This window comes from Chlorocebus sabaeus, chromosome 18 (assembly GCF_047675955.1).
Source record: "Chlorocebus sabaeus isolate Y175 chromosome 18, mChlSab1.0.hap1, whole genome shotgun sequence".
Classification (NCBI taxonomy): domain Eukaryota; kingdom Metazoa; phylum Chordata; class Mammalia; order Primates; family Cercopithecidae; genus Chlorocebus; species Chlorocebus sabaeus.
In genome coordinates this window covers 40246885-40264323 of record NC_132921.1, presented here as the reverse complement: position 1 = coordinate 40264323, position 17439 = coordinate 40246885, and the positions used below count along the sequence as shown (strand labels likewise).

Sequence of the window (17439 nt, the reverse complement as noted above, 5' to 3'; positions counted from 1 at the left end):
ATTTAGTCCCATCTACCACCAGCTCCCCATTAGTCAGGGGTTCATGAGAAATAACATATGAATTATAGAGAAATAAAGCAGTTATCTGTTCCTTGTGCATCTGAGCATTATACAAATGATGTGCAGCCCAACTGCCCATGTTTTTTCCTCATTGATATTTTCTACAGAAGTTTACAGTTTCAACTAGTGCTTCCTGAACAAAAAATATAACATCTTAGGCTCCCATTTGACTCTCATCTGAAAACTTATTTAATCATATGTGTCTATAAGATAAATTAATAAAGAAATACCCTAACATAGGTAAATGGTACTTTTCTGAGGGGCAGAGATTGTATTCAGAATTTCCCAGTACCTTTTCACCAAACACACACACACACACACACACACACACACATGCAGTATGCAGAAAAGTTTTTGGTACCTAGTAGGCATTTCATTGCTATTTGGTAAATTGTGTGGGGTGACTACACATTGGCCTACAATGAACATTTATGCATATTGGGCAAAAGCTTTCAGAGACTTGCTTGGCAATGAAGGCGTATGCACACTGTAGTTCTCTGAGTTTTTGGAATTACTTAGATGTCCTTAGTCTGGTAAGAAATTTTCAGGGATATGATTAGAAACAAGATCTTCATAATTTGTTCTTACACAAATTATCAATATCAATAGCCCTTGGCATAAATATCTAAGTTTTATTATGGGACACTTTCTTTTGGTTCATTCTTTTGAAAGAAAGACTGGTTTAAAGTAATGCTCAATGTCTGCCTGTCTCTGCTGGTGATAATTACCTTATATTCTTTTAGCATCTGGGTTATAATTTATAGAACTCCTTTCTACTATAGAATAAAATGATTGGACTTTGTATTTGTTCCCCAATCCAAGCCCCACTGACGATTTCTAAGCTACATAAATATTTTCTAGGACTCTAGAAGCATAAGGAAAGAGATAGAGGAAAGGAGAAATGAGCTATAGAACTCTAGAGCCAAAGGCAGAAGAGTTGACAATGAAAGATAAACGTTAAAATGTATGAAGATTTGATTGTGCTAGAAAATGTGTCAAACACTATCATTTATGTATAAGGCAATCAACAGGTTTTCAAAAATGCAGGCTCATCATTGGAAAATAGGTGCCAAGTATTATTTCCTAGATTGCATCTTCTGGTAAACAGGAGAGTCACTGATGGAGGGCAGGATTCGTAGGGCCTTCCCAGGTTTGGAGGGTTCTGGGGCCCTGGGCTGCAAAAGGCAAAGAATGTACTGGAGGTGAGTGTGCCCGTTTAATGGGACAAAAGCAAAGGATTAAACAATCCAAGGCCAAGAAAGGAGAAAACAATGACCAGTTCTAAGACTGTAAGAAAGAATCTTGCTATCTTAATGTCTTCATGTTGTCTCCATGTTTGTTATTATTTTTTTTTTGGCTTTCCTCCTAATTATGAATCCTTTACAATTAAAAGGTGCAGTGGATCTGGTTTTAGTGGCAATATAAGATGGGGGAAACCTGGTTAGTTTGTGCCTCACTCCTTAGAAGATGTGGCTTGAGTAAAACCCTAGGGATAAAGTGGCAGTAGTTACTAGCAAAAGATAAGTACATGACAATGTCCTTGATCCCAGGGTCTAAGAGGAAAAAAGTGAAGTCTAAGTGGGTTTGAGAAACAGCTGTGGCCTCAAGCAATCAAAGGACCTGCAAGTACAATATCGTGAAAGGCTAATTTCCAGTTTAGCATCTAAAAAATGATATTCCCTAAATTCTCTTTTAGCTGTATCTGTATCATGATGTAAAATGTCTTTTTCTTGTCTGAGAATTTGTAATCTCATTGTTCTTTCAGTGGAGTGAAACTCATAGGTAAATGTTAAGCTACAGGGCCCATGTATGAGTGATTCATTTCTGAATTCTCAGAGTTTAGCAAGTACCAGAGGCATTGTGAATAATGAAGAAGAAGTGATTGAATATTGAATGATAACTATGCCCCTCATCTCTCTTTTTCCCTAATTAATGATTAAAAACAGTCCTCAACCCATGAAGATGGGCTTGATAGATTCCATCGCATGCTTAGCTTTATGGTTTTCCTCTTCACGCTTGCCTATTAAACATTCAGAACTGTGCTCTCTGGTAGTGTATTTTCTGAGCTTGAATTTAATAAACCCATTCACACTATGAGAAAAAATGAGTGAATGGGCAATTTCATTTTACATGATGAGTCATTGTAAAACAAACAAGAGAAAAGCCTCTGGTAGCATTTCATGTAAGGGAAGAGAGGAGATTTTGGCAATATAGGGAGCTCACAGGGTCTCTGGAGCCCTCAAGTCTCATACCGTATAAATGGTCCTGATGCAGGTGAAGCAACCCTAAGAAGGACTTCTCAATGTGGGGAGCAAAGTGTCTTTTAATGAGCTTATGAACCACCAAATTCATAGTAGGTTCTCTCTTCCCACTACAGAGACAACATCCTTTTGCCACAGCCTAGTGCCTTCACTGTGATAATTTTGCCACAACTTAACTGGGGCAGAGCACTGTAAATATGTAGATATTTTATTTCAGCTCTCCAATGACCCCAAACCAGTTCCTATTATTGATAATTCCTGTAAGGTTTATCTCTGGAGCATTCAAGAAGAAGCACCATGACTTCTACAATAAGAAAAGACCAGGCTGCAGATTTCTGCCCTGAATTATATCCTGAGCTTCTTCATTATTTACTGAGATTCCTGAAATGCAAACAACCAGAGTGTTATCAGGCAAAGGCAGATCCCCTGAGCCTTTTATCATTCTGGCTGCAATTTTGCATATTTCCTTTATAACCAGACAGCATACCAAATGAAGCTAGACTCTTTAAAGGGAAATGAGGCAATTGGAATGTCAAGTTTATTTAGTAATATATTGTAAAAACTAAACAGCATATCCAGCTGATTGACAAAATCCATCCAACTGTTAAAGGCAAAACAAAACTATCTCAAGAGGTACAGTTATGCAGATCTTGCTTTTACCTACAGGCAGATATTTAAAGAGAGAGAGACACACACACAGAGAATATTGAAGCAGAATGCTACATATGGAATTGTCCAACTAATAAAATTCAGAGAGAGTGAGGAACTCAAAAGCAGAGATATCATGTCATATTTTCTCTCTTCTTCTTCAAAGAGCCTTTTAGCTTCTTCCACAGGCTATCTTTTCTCTTCAGTTTCTTTTCCATCAAGGATGGCATGGACTCCTTCTTGCGAATTTCCCTCACTAAGCCATGAAAAGCATCATCAATACAGAATCTGAGAGCTGCAGAGGTCTCAAAAAAACCACAATTATATTCTTGGGCCAGACTCAAGCCTTCTTCTGTAGAAACCTAAGGAAAAAACAAAAAATATTTAAAAGACAGAAAGAGAAAGACTCTTCAATTAAAAATATGTTCTCTACTAGAGCTGTGGACCCCAGTTACATTTAAAATATATAGCAATGTGAGAATTTGTTTTAAGAGAGAATCCTAGAATTTTAGAATTTGAAGGACAAATGAGAAGTTAGAATCCTTGAAAGGATGACTGATTTAAAAATTGAACTAGAAATCAGCTCTCTGGAATTCAAAAAAGCAACATAGCAAAGTGGTCAAAGAATAGCTTTATATTAAATCTGCTTTGTTTCAAGTACCAGCTCAACTACATTTCAGCTTTGCAAACTTGGGTAAATTTTTTGACTTTTTTCCCCCCGATTTCCTCAGTGTGAGATATTAATATCTGCCTCAAAACCTCTTTGTTAGGGTTGAGTGAGATCATCTAGAAGAGGCACATGCTAGGCACATGTTTAAAGCTCTATAAATGTTAGTTGTTATTATAGTCCAGAGCTTTCACTTAAGAATAAGTTGAAGAGATGGAGTTATCATAAAATTAAAAAAATAATCTATCAAAAGAAAATGAAAAGCAAACACCACCATTACGGGTAAATAAGCCTCTCTCTAGCCAATATTCTGGAGTAGGTTTGACTCTGCATACGTTTTGGTGGCACTTATCCAGACTGTGGTTCATGCTGTTGTAATGGATCTCTAGAGATCATAAACTGACTGAGGCCAGGGACCATGTCTGTCTCACTTACCATTCCTTTAGTATCTACTACAACTCCTGGTGCCTACATCACCATTAGAAGTATTGGAAGAGTTTAAAGAATGATCAACAAAATTACCCAGGATTGAATAAATATTAAGTAAAATATAAAGATAAATTATACACATATATTAGCACAGTGGATTCTATGTTCCTGTAGTTGGTACTAATATTCCTACTCAAAATTTAGTGCTCCCATGAAGCCCTACCAGATTATCAGTCCAGAATCCTGAGTTACCAGGACTCTGAATAATAAATAGACCTCCTAGCTCACCCATTTTGGATGTGTGGTATAACTAAGAAAAAAGAAAAAAAAAACCACAACTTTATTCTTTTAAGTTGTTGACATTTTGCAATTGTTGCAATCAAGGCGGAAACCAACTTTTTAAACTGTTACAACACATCATATGGTTAGTAAGTGGCTGAGCTGGGGTGTAAAAATCTGTCAAGTTTATCTGATCCCAAAGACAGGTTGTTCACTCTAGTTTGTGATAGATTGATCTCACTACTGGCTGTTAAACAGAGATGAGTAACTTGTCACATTTTAACCCTATGAGATAAAACATGTCTGGATTCTCTCTCATTTTAAATTGTTTTTCATTCCTGCTGGTAAACATACCAATTTTTTTTAGCACATTTCTATCTTAAAATAACTTAAGAAATGCAGTGAAAACAATCAACTAAGCAATTGGGCAAAGTTATGTTTATTAAGTAACTTCCCTGATTTTCAAGTTATCACAAGGGATAATCTTACCAAATGGTATGACACTGTAAAATGTGGGTTACCATTTATTTTTCAGTTACCTGTAAGAATTTTCCCCACCCAGAAGTTAATGATGCATATTTTATGTTTTTTGTAGCAACACAACAGTTCTGGAATTATTTTCTATATTTATTGACTTTCATTAGGTTATAGTCATATTAATACAGCCTAAATGCCTCTGTGACTTGCAAAATATTTTTTGTTTTGTTTTGTTTTGTTTTGTTGCTACACTGTTTTTTAGCAGCCAAGGAGTAGATTTTTGGCAGCTCTGCTCCAGGCTGTCAGGTGGGTTCTGGTGTATTCCTCTTGTCCTCTTATTTTGGGACTCAGGCTAAGAGAGACCCTCTTATCTTGGAAATGATATTCCAATACTATAGAGAAGATGCACAGGAGGCAGAAATTATTTTACCTATATCCCAGGGGCCAAATGACACATGGAGAAACGTAAAGTCAATGAGGCGGGACATATGCTCAACTCATATTGAAGCATGACCAGAATGGAGAGAAAACAGAATTTCAAAAGAATGATTCAATTGATCACAGTTAATATAAATGCATTACAGTCTCCAACTTTAAAAAACAAAGACTATCCAACCAGATTTTACAAAAATATCTTGCAGTTGCAGTACATTATATGTAAAGATATAAAAAGTGAAATTTGAATGGAAATTTACACATGAAAAAAGCTGCTATAGTTTAAATATCAGACAACGTAGACAGTAAGTAAAAATAGAGCATTATTTGAGCCAAAGGGAAATATTTTATAATAATAAAGGAAGATATTATACTAATTATTATGTACTAAAAATATAGTCTCAGTTTAAATTTTAACAGTTGACAAAATAAAATCCAAAAGTCTAGTGGGACATTTTAATGTGTCTCTCTCAGCAATTGAAAGAACTGGTAACAATCCTATTGACACTACTCCACAAGATAAAGAGAGAATCCTCTCTCCCTAAATCATTCTATGAAGCCAGTATCACTCTAATACCAAATCCAGGAAAGGACATAACAAAAAAAAAAAAACCTACAGACCAATATTCCTGATGAATATAGATGCAAAAATCCTTAACAAAATACTAGCTAACAGAATCCAACAGTATATCAAAAAGAAAATCCACCACAATCTAGTGGATTTCATACCAGGGATGGTTTAACATATGCAAGTCAATAAATATGACACACCACATAAACAGAATTTAAAACAAAAATGACATGATCATCTCAATAGATGCAGAAAAAACATTTGACAAAATCCAGCATCCCTTTGTGGTTAAACCCTCAGAAAAATCGGCATAGAAGGGACCTGCCTTACTGTAATAAAAGCTATCTATTACAAACTCACAGCCAATGTAGTACTGAATGGGGAAAAGTTGAAAGCTTTCCCCCTGAGAACACAAACATGACAAGGATGCCCACTCTCATCCCTTCTAGTCAACATAGTACTGGAAGTCCTAGCCAGAACAATCATACAAGAGAAAGAAATAAAGGACATCCAGATTGGTGAAGAGGAAGTAAAAATGTTGCAGTTTGCTGATGATATAATTGTATACCTAGAAAACCTTAAAGACCTATCCAAAAAGCTCCTAGATAAATGAATTCAGCAAATTTCGATACAAAATTTATATACACAGATCAGTAGCTCTGCTATACACCAACAGCAACCAAACTGAGACTGAAATCAATAACCCGTTTTACAATAGCTGCTAAATAAATAAATAAAATACTTAAGAATATACCTAACCAAGGAGGTGAAAGACCTCTACAAGGAAAACTACAAAACACTGTTGAAAGAAATCATAGATGACAGAAACAAATGAAAACACATCCTGTGCTCGTGGATGGGTAGAATCAATACTGTGAAAATGACCATACTGCCAAAAGCAATCTACAAATGCAATTTCCATCAAAATACCACTGTCATTCTTCACAGAACGAAAAAAAAAAAAAAAAAAATCCTAAATTTCATATGGAAGCAAAAAGAAGAGCACATAGCCAAAGAAAGACTAGACGTAAGGAAGAAATCTGGAGGCATCACATTACCTGACTTCAAACTATGCTATAAGGCCATAGTCACCAAAACAGCATGGTACTGGTATATAGGCATATAGATAAATAGAATAGAATAGAGAACCCAGAGGCCGGGCGTGGTGGCTCATGCCTGTAATCCCAGAACTTTGGGAGGCCGAGGTGGGCGGATCACAAGGTCAGGAGATCAAGACCATCCTGGCTAACATGGTAAAAACCTGTCTTTACTAAAAATACAAAATATTAGCTGGGCGTGGTGGTGGGCGCCTGTAGTCTCAGTTACTCAGGAGGCTGAGGCAGAAGAATGGCGTAAGCCCAGGAGGTGGAGCTTGCAGTGAGTGGAGATTGTGCCACTGCACTCTAGCTTGGGCAACACAGCGAGACTCCATCTCAAAAAAAAAAAAGAGAGAATAGAGAACCCAGAAATAAAGTCAAATACTAACAGCCAAGTGATCTTTGACAAAGCAAACAAAAACATAAAGTGGGGAAAGGACACTCTATTCAACAAATGATGTTAGGATAATGGGCAAGCCACGTGCAGAAGAATGAAACTGCATCCTCATCTCTCACCTTATACAAAAATCAACTCAAGGTGGATCAAGGCCTTAAATCTAAGACCTGAAAACATACAAATAATAGAAGATAACTCTGGAAAAATCCTTCTAGACATTGGCGTAGGGAAAGACTTCATGAGCAAGAACCCAAAAGCAAATGCAACAAAAACAAAGATAAATACTTGGGACTTAATTAAACTAAAAAGTTTCTGCACATCAAAAGAAACAATGAGCAGAGTAAATGAACAACCCACAGAGTGGGAGAAAAGCTCTGCAATCCCACAGAGTGGAAGAAAACCCACAGAGTGGAAGAAAATATCCACAATCTATCCATTTGACAAAAGACTAATATCCAGAATCTACAAGAAACTCAAAGAAATCAGCAAGAAAAAAACAATCCCATCAAAAAGTGGGCTAAGGACATGAATAGACAATTCTCAAAAGAAGACATACAAATGGCCAACAAAATTATCAAAAAATACTCAACATCAATAATGATCAGAGAAATGTAAATCAAAACCAGTTGCAATATCACCTTACTCCTGCAAGAATGGTCATTATTGGAAAATCAAACAATAATAATAGATGCTAGCATGGATGTGGTGAAAAAGGAACACTTTTACACTGCTGATGGGAATTTAAACTAGTACAAACACAGTGTAAAACAGTGTGGAGTTTCTGTAAAGAACTAAAAGTAGAACTACCAGTAGATCTAGCAATGCCACTACTGGGTATCTATCCAGAGGAAAGTAAGTCATTATACAAAGAAGATACTTGCACATGCATATTTATAGCAGCACAATTCACAATTGCAAAAACACGAAACCAGGCCAAGTAACAAGTGGATACATACACACACACACACACACACACACACACACACACACACACCATGGAATACTACTCAGCCATAAAAAGGGACAAAATAATGGCATTTGCAGCAACCTGGATGGAATTGGAGACCATTATTCTAAGTGAAGTAACTCAGGAATGGAAAACCAAATATTGTAATTCTCACTCATAAGTGGCAGCTAATGCACTATGATAATGCAAAGGCATAAGAATGATACAATGGACTTTGGGGACTCAGGGGAAAGGGAGGTAGGGGGATAAACAGCTACACATTGTGTCCAGTGTACGCTGCTCGGGTGATGAATGCACCAAAATCTCAGAAATCAACATGATAAAACTTATTCATGCAACCAAATACCTACTGTTCCCTCAAAACCTATTGAAATAAAAATAAGGAATAAAGAAAAAATTAATAGGCAAATATTCAGTAAGGATATAGGAGACTTGAACAAAACAAACTCAACTGATCCAATTGACATATACAACATGCTATAGCTAACAAATGAAAAAGTCACATTCTCTTCAAGTTAACTTGGAACATTTATAAAAATTGACTTTATCCTAAAGTGAATCTCAAAACATTGCAAAGAATAAAAATTATAACATAGTCCAAAATAAATGAAAATGATCTAGAATTTTAAAAAATACTCTACTAAATTCCCAAATATTTGAGAAAAAGTATATATGTAAATAGTCAATAGATCAAAAAAGAAATTACACGGAACATTTTCAAAATATTTGAAACTAAATACTAGTGAAAATGTACTGTATCAAAATCTAGAGGACTATCTATAGCTTTATTCATAATGATGCTTATAGCATTACAAGCATGTTTTTAAAAAGCATCAACACTCAAGTTTAATGATCAAAATATCAACTACAAAAAGTAACCAGAAGCTCAGCAAATTAATTCAAAGAAAGCAAAATCAAAGAAATGATAAACATAGAAATAATTTAAAAAAAAACAATTATGCAATAGAGAAGACAAAATCCAACATGAATTCTTTTTATAAAGGTGTCAAAATTTATAAAGCCCAGGCAAGACAGATTAAGGGTGATGAAGAAAAATAAGTCATAAATAAACAATATTAAGAATGAAATAGCATATATCACTTCAGATACTACAAACATAAAAAAGATAACATGTGAACATGATGTTTGTCCCAGTATATCAGAAATATTCGGTGAAGGAGTAATTTCTACCAAAATATAATTTTCAAAAGCTTAAATATAAAAAAATAGAAATTCTATATTGTCCTAAACATGACACAAAAAATTAAATTTGTGATTAAAACCTTTCCTACAATTTAGTCTCTATGACCAGAGAAGCCTTCTTCAATGAATATGTGTAGATGTATGCAACAAAGACATGCAAATTGTTTACAGTAACATTGTTCACAATAGCAAAAGCAAGCAAACAAAAACACTGAAAGCAACACAAATCTTATTACCAGGAGATTTGATAAATAATTTGCTATATATTAATACAATGTGATGCTGTTAAATGTAAATAAATGACATAGTATTATATACAACTTAGATAAATCTTACAAACATAACAATGCTGAGTGAAAGAAATCAGACCTAAGAAACATTGTTAGTAAATTTTTAATTTTAGTGTAGTTTTCTATTTACAGACTATGGCAACATGTAATTCCCATTTACCCCACATCCAGTTCTCTCTATTGTTACATTAACACGTTACACAATTACATTTTTTGAGAGTTTAAGAACAGAAAAACTATTGTTTAGTGTTCAGAGTCAGTATAGTGTTTCCTTTGGAAGGAGATACAAGAAAGTTTTCTGGGTGCCTTTAATAATCTTCCATTATTAACCAATATGGTGATTTTAGGTGAGTTCATGTTGTTGTAATTTATAAAGCTCTATACTTGTAATTTGTCTGCTTTATAAAAAATTGCAATTAAACACTCAATTAAATAAATGCATTGTAAAACATGCAGCACTCCCTCTGAATTTGGAGCATAATTTTGTACTCCAGTATAGTAATATTTCTGTAGCTAAATATTGCAACATTCACAGCAAAAAGGATATGTAAGATCTCCAGATCAACTCAAATCACATCAAATCATGCTTTGTCACAAAAATGAGTTGGGTCTGGTTAGGCTATGCTAACAAATACATTAAGAAAAACTTTTATCATATTAGTTTGGATTTTTATCGCAATCTAACCAATCAGATGACAAATTGTAGACTTGTATTAGTTTTGGGTGTGAAGGTTCAATATCATAAAGATAATAAATCATTTCAAATTAGTGTATAATTTCAATGAAAATACATTAAAACCCTGAAAACTTTTGAATCATAGGATGTCATACAATGATATTAAAATTCAAAGAGAAGAATAAAGGCACAAATAGAGAAGAAATATTTGAATTCTAATAAGAAGGAGGTAGGAAGAAGAATAGTAACAATAATGTTGGTCTCACCTGATTAAGGCCATCTGTAAACCCATAATGGTTCAGGCAGTGGGACATTAGTTAAGGGTTAGACAAATAATCTTATTACAATGCAATAGAGAACCTGGAAAAAGATCAATATATCTATGAAAGTTTTTCTATTATTAGGATATCATTCCAAATCAGTGGAGAAATGAAGATGCTCTCAATGGCACCCTGACATTGAGTTATCATTTTGGATTATTTTTGACCAAGATGTATAGAAATTATTTCCATCAACATAGAAAGGTAATTTTTCTTTAAGAAGAGTAGAAGTAGAGAAGGATTGAAGTTAAGTCTTTAGCTAAATCCATAAATTTTTTAATCATTTGAAAAAGATATGTTTAATTGTATATATAGTACATTTATAGATATACATATGCATATTTTATACAAACACACACTTACGTTTATAAAATATGTCCTAATGGTTAAAATGCAAGCATCACAAATAAATCATTAGGGACTTCAAAATTCAGTTAAAATTCCAATGTGATAATCAAGCTCGACTAGAAATAAAATTAGTAAACAAATCCCATGCAAATGTTCTTGTTGGAATGATATACAGCAAAACAGCACTTTTAATAAATGATATGTTTTATTTTGAATAAAATATGAATATTTTATTTTTCGTAGGAGGCTGAAGTATATTTAAACTGTGCCTACTCATTACTTTGATACATAATGTAGGAATCATGGATCACCTAATTCAAAGCATAAAATGTAGTTGCATATGATCTTAGATTTATTGTCAAAATATTAATTCTGTGTTATCTAATGGAAGAATAACATGAATTTTCACATTTGCTATAATACCTAAATGGAAATTAAACTTAGTAAAACATTTCATCTTTTCTATATTTCCTTAAAAATTATTATTAGATCAGTGACCTAAAGTTTTTATGTTTTAAGAAAAATACCAAAAGTGAAAACATACTTTAACAATAAAGTTTTATGTTTCCAGAAAATATATTTTCATGTTTTAAGAAAATTTCATGTCATACTAATACTGACAAGCCATACATTTGTCATACCTATCTTTGACCTTGAAATTTATATGGCATAAATTTAATGCAAGAATTTGAGTTCAAACATGTCAAAAAAACAAGCCCCAAAATATTAATTTTTATATGTTTCTGGGTTTTATTCTTTCTATTATGGTCGTTTTGAAGGTCCATTTGAAGGCTATATTGCAACAGTATCATAGGGAATAATTTTTAGTACCACAACAATCCACTAGTGGTGGTCTGACTGGTTTGTAACTAGAATGTATTACGAGAAGTAACAGCTTCCATATTAGAATTGAAAATTAAGGTAATTAACATATTCTTTTAGCATAAGATATCTTGTCTATCTGAATTTTAAGTAAAATTAAATTTTAAGTAAAATTAAATATTGAATATTCATCAATATTCATCTACTTGATATAGTAACTCCTAAGAAAGAAGCACAATGGTAGAAAGGACTTAAATTTTCTTGTTTTTCAAATGAGGAGTTTCAGTCTCAGAAAGGTTAAGCAGTGGTTAAGTAATGGTTCAAGGTCACACATCTAATTAAGTAAAATGTCCATCAAGTTCTACTATCTTCCATTAAGCACCGCTTCCCTTCTTTCTTGCTGTCTCTCATGGGGAAACCTTTCCAGTTCCCTGTGCTGAGATTCTATACATATTTAGTTGATCTGATGTGAGGTTTTACAACTTAAGATAATTCTTAAATAGTAAACAAATGGCACACAATATTTTATATTGCACTTACATGAAAAGTTAAATTTTAAATAAATATAGAAACATGTGGGGGGTGGGGAACAAATGTTGCAGAGAGATTATTTTAGAGGTAAGAAGCAATTGATGCAGATATCATTATACCACAGTGTCCCTCAATTGTAAAGAAGGAAAGTTTTTGATTTAATGTGCCACCTGGAGGCCTTAGAAAGCAATGGCAGAAAACAAAGAATAAAGAAAAATGTCTCATACAAGTAATAGAAAATTTCAATAACCCAGGGGTGCCATCTTTTTAATATATATGACCTTTTTCACCAAAGAAGATCACCGTGTAATATGCCAGGCACTCCCTGAAATGCCATTTCCCATCTGCCAGAGGAGGCATTAGAACATAGCCACAGCTGCATGGGGGGTTGATGAGACCACTGGGGCAAAAAGGCAGGCACAGCCTGTTCTAGTCCAGCCCAGCTGCTAGTGGGAAGCGGCAAGCATCCTGGCCAATTAGACTTTCAGTCTCAACAATACGCTGACTTCAGGAGCTTTCTCGCTCTCTGCATATTTTTATCTTTTACCCGAGCTCGGTAAAAATAAAATACAATAAATTCAATTATTGTAAAGGTAGCCAGAGTAATGGTAGTTGCCTAATCAGCGATATAATTCTTAGCAACACAAAAGGAAACTCTGACACTGCTTTGCTATGATTGCTAACCTTGAGTGAGGGAGATTGGCAGAAAGATGGGTCTGGCTCCTCCAACAGAAGCTTTGCAAGCAAAAATCTTAGTGGTTATGCCTACTGGGTGCTGTTAAAATGTTTAGGGCATACAGAAACTCTTTGGGATTTATTTTATATTTTTAATATCTTCTTGTAAGTGTTTCACTCCATTATTTCCCATGGAGCTATTAATTTTCATTATGCAGCCTACACTGTCAAAGTAGCAGGAATCAAATTTCCTGGGAAACGCATCTTATTTGCTAACTTGAAGGAAAGGTCGTCTGAACTTGAATTTTTCTGTTTTAGTTTGTGTATAATTGATTTAGATCAGTTTTAATGATATTAATGGCCTTGCCAGTTTTGGCCAGTTGTAGTGAAAGTGCTTTTGATTTATTAAACTTGATTTATTCACTTATTTAATATGAGAGTTACTTTTATAAAAAAAGATCATCTTCCGTTTAAAGGTAAGTGCTTAGATGTCATCACAAACTCCTTCGGGGAAAAACAAAACAAAGCAAAGCATTGGCAAGATGTCCCACGCTCAGCTGCAGTCACTGAAACATGGAAAACCATTCTTGACAGCTCAGAGTGTGCTTACAGGGTGTTCCTTCCAAGAGTACTCTATTTGCTCTGCTATTTTTCCCAATTATCTTTTTTAGAGATAGGTGAGGAGATGTCTGTAACTTCTTAGCACATCCCTTTTTTAGGAGGGATTATGTTGGAGTCTCCTTCTCTTGTACTGTAAATGAAGAGGGCAAGAATCCTCCTTCCCTTCTTTGTGGCAGGGAGAAGGAAAAGAACTCCTGGTCTTGGTATCAAAAACTCAGATTTCCACCTGGGTTCTTAGACTGGGAAGGGATGTGGATTGTGGAAACGCAAGGGTAGGAGTCAACAGAGGCAGTTTGGTTGTGTGCTTGTCTGTAGGTCTCTTTAGAATGTGGAGTACATTTTACACCATAGAGCCCATCATTCCTCAACACATATTTTTATGTCTTTACATTTGGCATTTTTTCCTCCATCTGGAAAGTCTTTCATTTTTCTTCTCTCTCACTTCTTCCTGGCCTACTCAAGGCTTTACAGACCAGTGCAGTCAGTCGATGGTGACCTTGGTGGCCTCTGCTTTGCTGTGCAGCTTATCTTCCTTGAGGGAAGTTCGTAGGCCTTAGTTGTTTTATCTCACCAACCAAACTGCAAGGCAGCTGGACAGAAATATTTTGTCTTATTTTAATCCTCATTGTGCCACACATTAAGCAAGCCACACACTTTGCAGTGGCGGGTGCTCATTAAATATTTAATTTGGATGATGATGAAAATGACACCAAATAAACAGTCACTGGAGACCACAGAGTCCATTATAATGAGTTCATAAAATTGAAATTTCAGAGGCCAGGATATTGCCCTCGACTGTATTTTTGCTATATTGTGGGCTTCAGCAAATGCCTACAATTGTGCTATCATGGGTAGGTTCTGGAATCAGATTACCAGGATCCAAATCCTGGCTACACCACATTTTAGCCATAAATTCTCAGGGAGTTGCTTAGACTGTGGTTTAATTTCCTCATAAAATTCTACTTCATAGAATTGGTAAATAGGATTTAATGAGCTATTACATGAAAGGCACTTATATAGTTCCTAGTATACTGTGTACTCCCAATAAATATTATTTTTGGTTTGTCTGTTCACTGTCTGAAAAGAAGACGACGAAATTTTAACATTTTTCAGACCACATTTTAGCCCTGTTTATAATTTTTTTCTACTTCTCAGCATGACCTACAAATTCTACATGATGTTATCTCTGTCTGTTTCCCCAAACCTGATTCATACCACTCTCCCTCATCGATTATATCCCATCATATTCGATACATGCCCAGTACAAAATCCTCTTGCCTTCAAATATTTACAGCTGTTGTTTCCTCTGCCTGAAATGTGCTCCCCTACAGGTCTCCTCCTGACTGTTTTCTTCAAGTCCCAGCTGAAATATCACCTCCACTGAGACACCTTGGCTAACTGTCCTCTCAAAAGCATTCTCACACATCCCCACTAATGCAATCCCATTACTCTTATTTTATTGATAGGAAGGGTACTTAATTACTATCAATAGTAATTAGTGAGATGATCTCACGAATTTGCCTATATGTATTTTTCATCACCCACCAGTATAAAGTAAGCTTAGTTATTGCTGAAAATGTGTCTGTTTTGTTCACCTCTGTACCTGATCTCCAGCAAAGTGGCTGGCACTTAAGAGGGCTCATTATTTGTGGATGACATCACTGGAACCCAGGCCATGGGAATACAGCTGAGGCTACAATAAACAGAAGAGTTGGTTGTCGATTGAGACAAATAGATAAATTAAAAAGAAATCTCAGATCAATGACAGTGGCCAGCACAGGGTACAGCACTGTGGTGGCATTTACAAGTAGTGCCCAGCTCTGTCTTAGTGGTTCTCAGCTTCCTGAGACAGGGAGCCTTAATCTTAGACCTGAATGGCAAGTAGTAATTATTTAGGTTGGTGAGGGGAGGTGGGATGTTGGGGAAACAGGAAGGAGTCTTGGTAAAGGGACTAAGAAAGGCCTAAGGCAAAAGTGATTATGGTGCTTTTGTGGGATCATCAGTAGTTAATATGGTTTAGACCAGAGCACAAGGGAGAAGAAGTGAATAAGAGCACAATCAGAGGAAATTAGTGAGTTTAGATGTCTAATTTATTCAGATCTGTATGAAATATATTAGGAACCCATCAAATCAGTAATTTTTAAAAAGCCTATTTCTTGAGTGCCTACTCCGGAAATGTAATAGGTTTTCTCTGTCTCGCTGTTCTGGAGAGATATTGATTGAATGGAAAGAAAAGCAGGACATAATAAATTAAATGGTGTAGCCAGTCGTTCTGAGAAACGGGATGGTAATGGCTCTAGGGTAAAGGGTTTTAGACTGCTTTGTACAGGAGACATTTGAAGTCTCAAAGGCCTTGTGCTTTTCATCCCAGAAACTCTGGTGTGCAGGGCGGAAAGGTTGCCATGGCAGCCAGGAGTTGCCATGAAGGGAAAAAAGAGAAGGTTGATGCTAAATATTTTGCTAACAGCAATATCTGCCTTCTTTTTTGAATTTTTCTCCTAAAGACTTTGCTTTTAAAAAATACCTTGCTAAAAATACAAGTCAATAAACTTGGGAAGTATGTGCAATATATATAAATGCAGGACTATGCACGTGTAAATATACATACATGTATGTGCATGCTTAAGGATATCTTCACATGTTTGCACTAATAAATAAATGTGTGTATTTGACGTATATTAAATCAGTGGTTCTTCTGAACCTTCAGGGGATTGGTTATTATGAATAACTAAATTTTCCATTTTAACATGGCCTAAAAATGTACTCTTTAAAGACCAAAGAATTTTATTATTTAATCTATTATGTTAACAAATTTGTATTAGGTAAAAATAGAAGAAAAAAAACTTATGTATTACACTTGTAACACATAAAACAATTATAATTAAATAATAAATTATATAACTCTACAATGTCTAGATCTCCTGCAGAATATAAGACCAAGAAGGCAAGGGATATTGTATTGCCAGCAATACCTCAATGCTTTACAAGTGAACCATGTTCAATAAACAGCTTTCCTATCTCTTCACTGAATGGAGACTGAATTAATGGATAGGAAGCTGACCAAAGAGAAACCAACCAATTACTACAGAAGAAACTCTCCGTGAATTAACTAAAGAATTGGAAGCTAAAATCTCATTTGAATTACTTAAGGTTTTAACTTATTTTCATTAACATGTCTATGCAATTCACTTAAAGTGTCAAAATGCTTGATTACATATGTTGTCAGGTTAGAACATGACCCTGCAGAATCTCTGGACAGAAAAATAAGAAGACCGGGTCTTCATGCCTTCTTGAATGAAATCTAGGGACCACAGTAACAAATGACTTTGATGAAGGCTAGAGGAAAGCTCAAGCCTCCCCAGAGGCATCCTGGGCTCCTTCAAGCTCACAATCAACTTGTATATCTTTTTGGATTATATTTGGGTAAAACATGCCATGAAAAGAAGGATGAACTGGAACAAAATAAATTTTACAGAAGTTCTAACCCTAGTATCTACAAAAAACAAAAATGAACCAACATTCTACATTTTCTGGCCTTACACACAGGGAGCCAGGTATTTTTTGAAAATGTAGGTGCTTGTGCTTATTGGTACCACTTTACATTTATATTTCAATCTTAGCAGAGTCATCAGTGCTCTTGTCAATCGTTCTACTTATTATCAGCC

At 35.0% G+C, this 17439-nt stretch overlaps 1 protein-coding gene across 2 annotated transcripts in view; it reads right to left on the bottom strand.

Moving 5' to 3' along the window:
• Positions 1 to 2837: 2837 nt before the first annotated feature.
• RIT2 (Ras like without CAAX 2) overlaps positions 2838 to 17439 on the bottom strand; it is a 402484-nt gene continuing 387882 nt past the window's right edge. Inside the window, exon 5 of one of the 2 annotated variants that reach the window (XM_007974176.3) lies at positions 2838 to 3331. In XM_007974176.3, coding sequence (XP_007972367.1) covers positions 3104 to 3331 — 228 coding nt within the window. In that variant the 3' untranslated portion in view covers positions 2838 to 3103. The remainder of the gene's footprint in view (positions 3332 to 17439) is intronic. The other variant, XM_073006352.1, reaches the window with a different exon arrangement.